Raw genomic sequence first — 13,803 nt, 5'->3', positions numbered from 1 at the left:
TAACAATCCTGTAGCTATGGCAGACCTGTGTGATGAGGATGCCTAATTAAAACATGCATTAAAATAATTTTCCTCTATTTGTGCATGAAAAACTGTAGTTACAGCAACTTTTCCTCACGTTGTCCTCTTTCTGCTGAGAAAAACTCTCATTTCTAGAAACAGAAAAGTTTGAGGAAAACCCTCTCTGCAGCGCTTAGCAGGGCAGCCAGGTATTTCCCAGAAGTTTCACTAGAAAATCAGTAATTTGAAGCAAAGTGGGAACTCCAGAACAAGATCTACAAACCTGTGAGAAAACTGAGAACATGACAGACATTTCCAGACATCTAACAGCAAGTTAGATGTCTCACACTTCTATCAAAACCACTACCGCTTAAGAAAAATAAGGCAGTAAAGAAATAAAGACCTTCTAACAGCATCCTGCCTCAGAAGGAACTAAAATTAAAGGAGACTTTTTGAGTTGAAGTCTTGTTTTAAACTCCAGAACTCTTTCACTAAAAGTATCTTATAAAAGAAGTTAATAACTGCAACATAAGGTGAGGGGGTAAGGGGGCTGGTGGTGGTGGTGTGTGTTGTTTTGTTTTTTGTTTTTTTTTTTAAGGACCCCACTTCAGACTACTGCTGCAGAGATTTCTTAGCTTTTACTCTTTAGCTCTTCAGAAGTTCCTGCTTTCGTATCTGAAACAAAAGACTAAGAAGCTACTTATTAAAGACCCCTCAAAAAGCCTATTCTTTTCTGACTCACTTCATTTATTACTGAGATGCTGACTCGTATTAGGAAAAATTTCTTCACCGAAAGGATTGTCAAGCACTGGAACAGGCTGCCCAGGAAAGTGGTTGAGTCACCATCCCTGGAGGTAATTAAAAGATGTGTACACATGGCACTTAGGGACATGGTTCAGTGCTGGACTTGGTAGTGTTATATTTATGGTTGGCTTCGATGACCCAGGGTCTTTCCAACCTAGACAATCCTGTGATCTCCAGCCGGCCCACAGCAACAACCAAGTATCTCCACATTCTTTCCCATAGTGCTTCTGAGGGTGGAGTTGTGTAAAATGACTGAGCTGATCTTACAGCTTTCTTCTGCCAAAGATGCACAACCTCTTCCCTTCCCTCTCCCGTCCCACTATGATACATCCTATCCTTTACACTACTTCAGCACCCATTGACTTTACATTCAAATTATCCTGTTAAATAACTCAGCAGAATCCTTTGTGTTCTTTTGGCTATCTTAGTTCTCTAGTGAGTTACCACTCAAACTGAATTCTTACAAAATCCACACAGAAGTGGTTGAACCACTGAGCCATTCACAGGTAGGGTGATGAAAGCAGGATGTACCTGTTCCACAAGACGCTCAGTAGAAAAATGTCCAACTATCTTTTTTTTTTATTTGCACTTTACAATTGGCAAATCATCCCAATTACTGTACACAAAGCCATTTTGCTCAAATGCCATCATAAAACTTGTTGGTATATATAGAAGTTGCAAACGAGTCCACTTGTGTTCTGCAGCAACAGCTTAGCTTGCTAATCATTACTATCTCATTTTCTGAATATCTGTCTGCCTTTTTTTGGACAGCAAACACTTTGAAGTAGCAGCAGTTGTTCTGTTTACTTTTGTGACACCAAACACAGTTTCTCACCCACAACTATCTGTACTAACACCCAGTACTTAAAATTATAATCTTTAGCACAGAGCAAAGCTGGTGTTTTCAAAACATTAGCCTCAAGAATTCCATGACCTCCTATGCCTAAAAGTAATTCAGAGATGCATGTGTATCAAAAATCTTCGATGTTGTGTTGTTGTTTGTTTTCAAACTCTCATGACCTTTTAGGGCTTGACTCATTTTTCACCCCTTCAGGACTGTGACATTGTTTTTCCCCAGTGAGAATCATGATGCGTTCTGACAGATCCCATTCTCCAGAGAGAAAGAACACCACAGAGGTCCATCTACACAAAACAGCGAGCGCTTCATCTAATGCAGGGATGAAATAGGACCAGCAACAGCTATATTAGCACAAGTGACGACTCCTTTCCCCTGACAGATTTAGCAGCATTGTTTGACCACATTCAGTATGCTAGCAGCATGCCAACTTGCTATTCTGTTATGGCCATGTGAATAAAAAAGACAGAAAGAAAAAAAAAATTGTAGGCTTTAGCACACAAATAATTCAGTAACTCTGAAGTCAGGCATAATGAGTTAAACTGAGGAGTGTGTATTTCATATGCATCACTTGGTAGATGCTAAAAAAGTAGCTGTACACAGCAGTCAATGTATGTACAGTAAGTAAACTCTCAAGTGAGAGACTCCACTAGCAGCTGATGTCACACCTGCTAGAATCACAGGGCCAAAAAGTGAAGTAAGACTAAATACACATAAAAGAAGGAAGTTGTACTTCACTATACTCAAGCATCTCACTGTTGACTAAGAACACAAGAGATATCTTCCTCTTTCTGAAGGAAAGAATCACAATATAAACGGATGATCCTGGTGAACTTCTGTACACCTCTACATGTATTAAGAGATTTTTAAAGTTTAAATGCTATGCCACTGCATATTGCCAAGCTGCTCTTAATTGAAATACATGCTGCCAAAATGAAGGAAGTTGAAGGAAACACACCAACTAGAAGCATTAATGCACTGTTCTCCATTTCCGCTGAAAAACTCATCAGTTATTAAAAGCAGTGAAACATTAGAAATCAATATCTTCAAGGTGTCTATGTAAGACTATATGACAAGTAATCAGTCTGCTAAACCACTTTTTAATCAAGACCTTTAATATTGAAATGAAATTTCAGTGAGAAGGCATATCAAACCACTATCAACTTGTTGGGAAAAAAAAATCAGGGCAATTACGTAATCTTTGTGATATGAAAGTATTCTTTATATACATCTAATTCAAAAGGTGGAAACTGCACAGAAAACCTAAGAACAATTACAGAAGGGAAAGCTACATAAAAAAAGCAAACTGCATGACACAGAGATCACTCCTGAATTAAGTTAACACATCAACTCCACTTTGCCAGATTAAAAAAAATATTGGCACATGAATACTTTACAGTCAACCAAGGATTTCCAAAAACATAATAACACATGTTTAGACTGAAGATTCAGTTAAAATTCTATTATGACATTTGAATCAGTGAGGTGTGAAATACTTTGCACTGGTATAATGTAATGTTTTGCCATATAAGTCTTATAAATTTTAGATGAAAAAATCCACATTGTATATCAAGTTTTAAAAATTGAGAACAACCCCTTGAAGAGTGTAGGTGACCAAAAGTGAGATTTCTGAAGAATGAACCTAGTGATTCATGTGATTTATTTAGTTTGATTCCTATAGCTTTCACGGGATTCCACTAGCTTTAACCATACAAAGAGCACTTTATTTTCAATACATGTAAGTTCCAGTAACTCAGGTTCATGAAAATAGAAAGCAAACAAAAGCTAAGAACTCAGATTATTTTCATGACTACTAATTAAGAAAGCTATGAATAGATGAAAGGGGCTCATTAATAGAGAAAAAAGCACACCTCCTCTCTTTCATGGCAGTCAGCAAAGAGAGTAACAAACTTATACCCAATCCCTCTCCAAAAAAAACCACCACAATGCCATCTCTCCGCACTAGTACATACACAATTGTATACTATGATGACTAAAGCCAAACTAGGATTACAGTTTCCTAACAACATTTCTTCATTACCACTTCATAGTGATACACGTATTCCAGAATACAGTGAAACTCAAGAAGAACTTCCTCTAAAACTTTCAGAAGTTTAGATATTTGAAAGAAAAAAAAAGACAAAAAACACAGAGGATCAAAATGCTGGAGGCTGAGAAACACTTTGTAACTGAGTGACTGTATTTATTTGCCCTGTTCTGCTCTCTTCTCTGCAACAATTATCAGCTGCTGCCAAGGTTGGAGTGACCCAGTACAAGTGTTCTTATGCTCCAAAGTCAGTAAAAGCCTTTCCCAGATACAAAACACTGGTCATGTCAGTACACAAATCAAATTAATACTTCCCAGAACATCAAGGATGGATTTGAATGACGTACATAAGTTTACTGTAATGGCTTAGAAAATTATCTTCAGTTCTTCCAACCCATTTTCTTCTTTTCTGTCACCAATTCTAGAAACAGAAAATTCAGGGCGATCAATTTTTAGTTGTTTTAACAAAAACATACAGTGCACCTTCCTCACATCATTCGCTTATTGTTTAGAGAGCAGATCAGGCAAATCTGGTTTCAAAACTACTCAAGAGAATCCTGATCACCTACTTTGTTGAGTATTATCAAACTGAGAAGCAAGTTAATATAACTAACATTAGAAGAAAATTTACGAAAGGGAGAAATATCATCCTATTCTAGGACTATTTTCTCAATTAGCATTCTGATTCTTCTCTGAATCATTTTGATTTGTTCAAGAACCTGAACTTGTAAGTATTACCTGGCCCTTTCTGATAAACTCTAAGCTTTCAGGAGGTAGCCACTGTCTCCAGAAATATCCTGTTACTCAGAGAGTCATGTAAGAAGTCCAGCAACATCAGCAGACGTAGGATCACCCAATTTGCCAATCAAGACACAAAGAGCAATTTGGAAACATCGAAGTAATAACATACTCAAACAATAAATGGAGACATCTAGAAACTACAAGTAATTGACAAACAGCACTAACTTCAGCAGGAAAACTTTAAACTGTGGTAAATACACGATATGCTAATTACCCCACCTTAAAATGCTATAACCAGAAGATTTCAGAATACTGCTGATTGATGATGCTTGGGAACTTCAGTCCCTTGTATTAGGGACAGGTCCCTGTGTCACACAGCTCATAAAGTCACATTGCCGCCACCACTCAAAACTTCTATACTTTCTCCTGTAAAGGTAATTTTAGGAGAAGGTATAGGAATGTCATTTATAAATTTCAGAACAAGACCTAGGTACAATTCTTTGAACATAGAAGACACTCAACTTGTTGGTCAGCTTCAACTTAGGAGAACCTATTCCACTGAGGTAACACACTAACCTAAAAATCTGAGCTGCAAACATCACTTTTATGAAAACAGCAAATTTTTTTCCATTTCATTTTTTGTATTTCATGAAAAAAAAAAGTCTACCCATGACACACACATATGGTTTGCATAAAGAAAGAGATGAACACATTCTAAATTCTCTAGATATGAGGTTGCTCAAGCTGAATTCTGACTTCACTGATGCTCAGGAGGTAACAAAGGAATAAGATTACTTACAGATTTAATAATTTGCTTTTAAAGAAGTAATTTCCAGGCAACAGCTGTTCTTGATAGTCCTCTACTTTTCTGAAGTAATTATTTTTAAATATATGTATTTATTTATAGACTATGTACCCTTCAAGCAGGAAACAAATATTTTATGCCGCTAAAAAACCCAAATAAAATCCCTGTGTTGTTCACCATACATCTTTACATGAAGAGATTAATTATTCTTTGTTACTCTTACAATTATTGTGTATTTTTCCATAAATCAAGGCCATATTGTTTTGCTTTAAATACCTTACCTCTGTGCACAAGTACCTCCTATTAATAATTCTGTAGTCTTAAATCAACAGCTGTAGTTCATTTCACAATGAATAGTTATGCAAATAGGGCATAGAAATGTAGATACCTCGTTTCAACCAAACAAGTGCTAACTGACAGGAGCCATTTCAAATATGGGCAAGTAACTGTCCTTGCTCATCTTTACCATTCTGCCATCCTTTTGGTCTAGGACTTGAAAGGTTATTGAAAATATCACTTATAAACAGCATTAAATTATGTTAACTACCCATTTCTCCAACTGAAAGAGAATTAAAAATCTTTGTGCTTTTAATTTTACATGTCAGACAATGAATGTCAGAAAACAAACAAATAAATAAAAAAATAGATAATTTAAAAAGTATTGTTCTGAAATGCTGCAGGAGAAACCACCTAAGTGAATGGTGATATGTAGCCAAAACCATAGCAATAAGTAGCAGTTGAATTAAAGTGAGCTTAGAGAAGTCCAGATAGAGAAGAACAGAACCAGTAAATTTAGAAACAAAATCTCCCCTTTTGGGAAAACTTACATAAACACTCTATCACTCAGACTAATTTATTAATGAATAACATTGATTCATAAGCTACTGCTGTTCAGACAGAATTTAGGTGAAAAGACTTCCTCATTACACTTATTTACTCAAACCTATGCAGGACACCATTGAGGTGCATACTAGAAAGCTTTCAGATATGTGCTAAAAGTAAAATTTGGTCAAGTAACTAAAAAATACAGTGGTAAGTACATTTTTTTTTGCTCTTGTTGGTTGGGTTTTGGGTTTTTTTGTTTGGTTGGGGTTTTTTAACTCCATTTTCTCCTTATGCATCTTTACCAGTGTTCCTCCTCTTCACTAGACACAACATCTTAGTTAAAACATTCCTCACTAACCGTGTTCTGAAGTTCTGCTTCCCAAATTTTCCATCACCAAACAGATGACCAGCAAATGAAAAAAAAAAATCACTTCTGCATTAAATCCAATATTACAGATTTTTAAACTGGAATAAATACTTTTGATTGTGACAGTTATGAGTGCTCCAGTTAAAAAACTGACAAATATCAGCCAGCACGGGTGTAGCAACGTTACGTCACCTTCCCTTCTGTATCATAACTAACCACAGGAGTGCTGCTCAGTGTACAAATTTACCTGCAGATGTACAAGCATCTGCCTACCTGTATGCAGTTAAAAACACCTCCAATGAAAAGCAAGGCTCTTATTTTATAACATATTTTGTGTAGTTATCAAAGCCTCAACACACATGCTTATGTCTTAGTTGCAAGAAGATAGTCGGTATTAAAAGTAGACGTCTTGTGTCACTTGACTGTTTTAAAAAAGAAGTTTCAGACAGGAGTATCCATTATGAAATCTCAAGTACAAGAGTTAAGAAAAACTTATCTGATTTTTCAGTACATTCCCCCAGGCCAGTTGGCCATCATTTCAACATCAATTCTCAAGCCATCCTGTAGCTCTCTTGCCCTCCTCTGCAGGTTTGAGTTTGTATGGATATAAACAGTAGGAAAACTGCAGTTGTAACTATAACCGTATAACTATAACTGACTATTTCACTTTACACTTAAAAGAGAAAAATCCCTACCTGATGTTAAGCATCTCTTTATGTTACTAAGGGAAAACTTCCAAGATTGCTAAGTAACTGGTAAAGTATGCATGAAGGTCATCAGTTTGGCAAGTGATGTATTTCTTTCTGGGCAGGCTATCCTTGACACAGCTTCCTTATTTACTGTAATTATGATGAGGGGCGTGTTTCTTTACACAGTATCTACAATGGATAGGCTCGGACGGAAAAAAATGGCGAAACCAGGCATTGCGCTAACCTCAAAGTGCGGTGGTGGGAAGCAAATGAAAAAAACCTGAATAACATTTATCACAAAGATTCAAACATATCAAGAAGGAAGCAAGACATTTTAATACTTCACCGGTTCGGGTGAGTAGGGAGGAAGCATGTTGTGGAATGTTGTGAAAACACAGCATTGCCTAAACATCGAAGACGATATTGATACTGATGCAAATCGCAGAATAATCTCTTTTGCAAAACAGAAAGTACAAGATATTTTATTCTCTGAACCACAAAGAACCCACACACAGAAGCAAATTTAGAGATGCTGCACACAAGAACTTTAAACACAGATATGAGTGCAGATCTTCAAAGACATAGCAGTAGCCAATTCCTAGAGATACCTTAATGACAGATAAGCAAGTCATAAGGTTTTAAAGTGGTCTTTTGTCAATATTTTTCCTTCACTGAAAATGTTGTTCCTACTTTCAAGAAATGAAAAGTGAAAATATTTTAAGCACACACCATGTTTGTAGCTCTGAGAAGTCTTACGATTATAAAAGCAGCACTTAGGAAGCAAAGACAAAGGTACACAAGTGTTCTTAATCTAACCAGGCCAATGCACTGTACAATTCCAAAGCAATAGTCAACTAAAGCCCATGTGCAAGCACAAGTGCAGACAGGAAAGTTAAGTGCGTGCCTTAATTTTGGAGTGCATGTACTCAGCCCTTCTAACTCTCTTACTTTTAAAACCTATCAAAAGCTTGCACACTGCCAAAAAAGTTAGCAGGCCACCCTCTTTATCACTTTCCTTTGGTCCCCCTATATAAAAACCTCAACATACAAGAATAACACAGTAGAACATTTCTCAGACAGCAAGCAGAGTAAGATCTCTCTCTGATAGCTTTTTTCAAGTTGCTCCATTGTATCTCAGAATAGCTGAAAAAAATGTTACTAATTACCCTTTTGCTACTATAACAGCTTCAGTTACAGATTCACAAACAAGGGAGCAAAAAACAGCTATTGCTCCCTGTGACCTGCTCTAACAAAACATCCTGCTATAGCTACCCATCAGAATGGTGGCAAACTGCAAAGTGATGGTGAAAGGTGCCCACACATTATGACTACTTGGCTATTTTTAAAATACTGTTTCTATGATGTGGTGGAGCCCCACTTCTCCATATTTTCAAGCCAGGCCACGTATCCCAAGAGTACGCAAAGAAGAACCTACAGGCTTTCCACAACAGTCTTTCCATTAGTATGGAAGAACTTCCTCTGAGCCACCAAAAGTATGTACCAGCTGCCATCTCAGCACTGGTTCCCCACCACTCCGAAAGGGGTTTTTTCCTTCCCCCACTACTTTGAGCTTTCAGTATCAGACAGGTGCCCTGTATTCCTCCCCTGCTTCTTCCATACTGATGAAGGAAGCTGAAAACAGCGTGGTCATCAAATCTCAAGCTGACTTTGGAAACAAAATTCATCCAGCCTTCTTTGACTATCCCACAAATAACCCTTAAAAATGCCCGACATTTCTGTGGGCTGTAAACTGCAAATAGCATCCCGAGATATTTGCCCTGCATGCAATGCACTACGATTTGCCATGTGGGAATATGGAATCAAATACTACATGGTTTAAAGCGATGCAAGCACAGTAAGAAAAGTAACACCATTTAGACCCTGTGATGTTATATGGAACCTCTCTATGTTTTATTATTACCTACATGACAGGAGGAAATTATTAACAATGGAGGTAAAAAAGGAAAAGGGTATTTTCTCAGATAACACTAGTCAGTTTTGTGATACTCGCTCTCAAAGAGAAAAAAAATAGCCAGTTTTCTCAGCTACTTTGTTCATACATGTCCTGTGTTATATATAGCTAGAAAACTCAACATTTACAAAACAGAGAGAATTGGTTGTACAGAAGAAGCTGATAAACCAAAGTATTATCTTATGTGTGTTTACGAATAATAAATGAAAGCACTGATGTTTGAGATAGGTACATTTCAGTTGATTAAAGAGTACAGTATCAGAAAGTGAAGACTGTTACCCTCAAAAAGGAGGAAATGAACACATACAGCACTCAACCATCAGCAGCTGGCACCCCTCTATTCGTAAGTGAACATGCTCTGTAAAGTTCCTAATAGCCTTTGCAAGCTCTAAGCTACAAGATTCCCCGAAAACAGGGATCCCTTGAAGGAAGACAAGCCTGATTACAGATAATGCACTATACTCTCAACTAGGCCAGTTATAAACTACCTCAGCCTTCACAACCCAAAGGCAACAGCTAAAACTCCAACAAGGAAAAAGGTGTTGATCACCCAGCAGCATAAGGCAACTCAGCTACAGAGGTGAGCAAAGAGTCATGGAATGGTTTGGGCTGGAAGGGACCTTTCAAGGTCACTTAGTCCAACTCCCTGAAAGAACTTAGGAGCAAAACAAGTGTGGATTACACATGCCTTTCAGAGCTTGCCCAAAGCTCTGGGAGGTATATGAGCTGCTGTGATTCAGCTTGGAATACCTATAAAACATCCAGAAACAAAGATGAATTACACTAAAAATATATAATATTTGCATTGTCCTTTCTGGCCTTAAGGAGTTACGAGCTTGATTTCAGTAGTCTTATTAAACCAGCCTCTCTCATCCCATTGCTAATTCCTTCCAGATGACTGCAATGGGAGTTGCACTAGTGGCAAGTCTGCCCTCCTTTTCCTTTTCTTTTCTATTCTGAGTAGGTAACATAACACGAGGCCAAAACCTGAGTGCTCTAAATCCCAATTATTAATTGCAATTTTATAATCAACAGAAGACATGACACATGACCTTAAGCAGACAAAAGCTATGAATTTAACCTGTATCTGTACAGTTTTTTCTTACTATACCAGCAATTATGCCCAAAATTGTCCTGGGGACAATTCTTCCACAGTTGATCATCCTTTCTGCAAACTGATTTTCTTAAGAGAAGATTTATCTGAATCCCTTTAAAAGATGGGGTACAGGCAGGGCCAAGTGGCTCAGACATAAAATAAAATAAAAAAAAAAACAAACAAAACAAAAACAAAACCACCAAGAAAGAACCAATCCCCCACTCAAAAACAAATGAAAAAAAAGCAAACCCTCCTGCCCCAAAACAGCAAACCACATACTTACTTTACATTATCATCTTTTGCCAGGCTAATATTTTACATAGAAAATTCACACACACCTACACAAACACAGACAATCCATCATCCACTATCATATAAAATCTCATTAATAAGAATCATTATGTATCATTTTTAAAAAGGCAGAGCACGAAGGATCTCCAAAGAATAAACCCCTACTAAAGTAGCCATAGTAAAAAAAAACAATATGGCATCTTGTGAGAGAACATCAGCAACCCTGAAACTACTGTAGCAAAGAGCAAACCAAACACATGCAGAGAAACGTAGACTGGCTCCATATGCAGCAAAGCACTCTTTGAGCCTTAATGCACAAAAAGCCAGGAAGAAGCAGGACCCAAAGCAGCATAAACAGGGGTAGTGCTCACCCCGCATCTACTATTAGTTTTGAAATTCTTAATAACAGCACTGGTTCCTTGCATGGGAAGAACATAGTTAGAATATAGTCCACAGGTACAGACGAGTGAAGGACTGACTTGTATGCTAAGTCGTGCTCATCAAACCATTACTAATGGAAACCTACTCAAAACAATGCAATGCTAATATAACTTCTTGTGTTTGTAACAAAGAGGCCCCTGTAACTAGAAGCATATGGCAGAAACACTGTTTATGGTGATCCTCTACTTGGCCCAAATTAGGTATTCCATATTAATCAACACAAAGTTCAGTTGTACAGGGAAACAAAAAACCTTAGAATGTTTTTTTAAGCTAATACAAAGGTGAGCCCTATGGAAAACTATGCGATCTGTACAACACAGTGAACCAAAATACTGTACTATTAGTAGCGAATTAGGGTAACAAAATATTTGAACTAATTGCTTACATAACCATTTTAACAACTGGAAAAACAAATACTCATTGTGTTCACTGTGGAAATCAAGTTATCATCTAGCTTAGTTAATGTCTTGCTATAACTCTTAAGCTTCCTACTTTTGCTTTCTCTTTAAAATGATGTTAATACCTACTGTGGATATACAGTGCTACATGATTACTGACCAGTAAGCTGCAGTTTTTCCAACAAAATATCAAGACTCTCACTTTTTTGATAAGAGATGACATTTAAATTTAAAGCATCTTTTTATTCAACTGCAACCACTGCAATGATTTTTTTTTACTGTTGTTAATAGGAGCTATATAGTCACATTGCAAAATATTTTTTATGGTATTAAAAATGTTTTGCATCTTACCTGAGAGCCTCTTTTCAATACCATACAGGTCAAGTAGTTTTACTGCTACTACTACAGGTCTCTTGAAATCAGTAGGTGGCTGAAAACAGCTCATGGCAAAAATCAGTATCACAATGATGGTTGCCTATGGAATTCTGAGTAAAAGATTTCAAACAGACCACATCTAAAAATTACCATTCCACCATTTAAATTCTGTGTATTGTTCTTTCACATCAAAACACTTCAGTATGCTACACAACATAAAAAAGTTACTAAACCCATTGATTAAAATTCTGATTCTGCAGATAAACAGGTAGCACTGCTTACAGTACTAATTGTGTCGTGTTTGAACTGTTAAGGCCTTCATCCCACATTCTGTTGGCAAAAGTTTCCCTTGTCTTGACTTTAAAGACCGCATTTCACTGGAACAATTATATCCATTTGGAGAGAGAGGAGACATAAGAGTCTACTTCTTTAAGCTGAAAAAACCCTAGCTCTCTTCCCAGGAACTAAAACATACTTGTAAATATGATACATATACATGGAGATAACTTTCAGCCCTTTCTAAACACTCATATTGGAGGAAAAGAGACTTAGAAAAGGAATTGTTGATCCTGCATCTTACTAAGTAGAAAACAATACTTATACTGCTAATGTTTGTACTTCCTTTATGTTTCACCGTTCACTTTTATCTCATTGATTCTGTCACTTCCCTGCCTGCTTCCCCATAAAATTGATCTATACAGGGTAAAAGCAGTCCTGAATCTCCTGAAGCAGAACAGTTATACACCAGCATCAAATTTATTCCTTCTCCCAGACTAGGATCCTTTGCTCCAGGAAATATCATTGCTTCTAGAGCAATAATATTCTAGCTTACTTTTTGCATTTTACCCATCTGTTTTGAGAGAGCCTAACGCTTACCTTAGTGCTCAGCAAGACAAGACCAATTACACATTTAGGTAGGAGAGTTCCCGATCGCCTGCGGCAAAATCTCTCGGTGTGTAGCAGATGTCAGTGCTGCTTCCTTCCTCTTACCTCCCCCCCGCACACACACGCACATCTGAGGGCAGCGGAGGATGTTCGGAGCAATTTAACAAGCAAAGGGGAGACGAGTGGCTGCCGGTCTTGGAGCAAGAAGCTCACAGCCAGCTGGCCTAGGACAGGCAGGGATTCAGGACAGGCAGGGATACACACGGAACGGTGGCAGGAGCACTCACGGTGTTGCCTGGAGCCGCAGGGCGCGATCGGCCGGAGGGCCGGGCACTGTAAACACGAGCACCGGAGACTCGGAGCGCAGCGCCCGCCCGCCCGCCGGTGCGGGAGGAGCCCAGCGGCCTCGGCGCGGCCCCGCGGTGCCCGAGCAGCGACTTCACCAGCGGCCCCGGCCCCGCGGCCCCACCAGGCCGCTCCACGCCGCCGCCCGACCCCCCCACACACCTCCCGCCGCGGCCGCACCGAGACTCAGGCGGCCCTCTCGGGCCGGCGCCCCCGCCCATACCTCGGCTGAGATCGAGGGACACGTTCTCCTCGCCGCTGTCGTTCCGACCTGCGGGGACGGGGGGAAGAGAAGCGCGTTAGCCGGGCGGCGAAGGAAGGAGCGCCGGGGGAGAGAGGGAGGTGGGAAGAGGGAGAGAGGGAGGAGAGGACAGGAGACAGGGAGGGTGCCGGTGGGTATGGGGCAGCGGCGGGGCGGCCCGCGGGTTGCTCCTCACCTCGGATGCGGAGGTGCCTCAGCGAGCGGGCGCGGAGCGTCGCCGCCATGTTTGCGGCCCCGCAGCCACAACACCGGAAACCTCGCCCGCTCTCGCGAGGGGAGGCGCGCGAGGCGCCCCCCCCGCCCCGGGGCGGCTGAGGAGGCGTGGGCGGGGCTGGGCTGAGGGAGCGGCCTCGGAGCTGAAATTGCGTTTTCTTTCTCTCTCTCCTTTTTTTTTTTTTTTTTTTTACAAGCTTTGCCTGTTCTGTTTCTTTCTTTCTTTTCTTTTTTTTTTTTTTTCCTGGCCTTGTGACGAGGTGGTAATTCACGTGGGTGCTGCGTGACCATGGGGGCTTTTGTACGCCGGATGTTTTCTGCTTTTTTAATGCGTGAAGTAATTAAAAAAACCAAAACAAACAGAAAAAAAAAAAAAAGCTTTTCGCCGCTT

The 13,803-nt window shown here is 39.3% G+C and overlaps 1 protein-coding gene across 1 annotated transcript in view; it reads right to left on the bottom strand.

Annotated features, from left to right (window-relative positions):
• The window catches only part of RICTOR (RPTOR independent companion of MTOR complex 2), a 76,194-nt gene extending 62,678 nt beyond the window's left edge, over positions 1 to 13,516 (bottom strand). Inside the window, exons 1-2 of the mRNA XM_064641604.1 lie at positions 13,375 to 13,516; positions 13,161 to 13,208 (exon numbers count right to left, since the gene is read on the bottom strand). Of these exons, the coding sequence (XP_064497674.1) occupies positions 13,161 to 13,208; positions 13,375 to 13,423 (97 nt within the window). The 5' untranslated portion in view covers positions 13,424 to 13,516. The remainder of the gene's footprint in view (positions 1 to 13,160; positions 13,209 to 13,374) is intronic.
• Between the last annotated feature and the right edge of the window lie 287 nt (positions 13,517 to 13,803).

This window comes from Pseudopipra pipra, chromosome Z (genome assembly GCF_036250125.1).
Source record: "Pseudopipra pipra isolate bDixPip1 chromosome Z, bDixPip1.hap1, whole genome shotgun sequence".
Taxonomy (NCBI): Eukaryota; Metazoa; Chordata; class Aves; order Passeriformes; family Pipridae; genus Pseudopipra; species Pseudopipra pipra.
The sequence above is the reverse complement of the archived record's forward strand: the minus strand, read 5'-3'. Positions and strand labels throughout refer to the sequence as shown.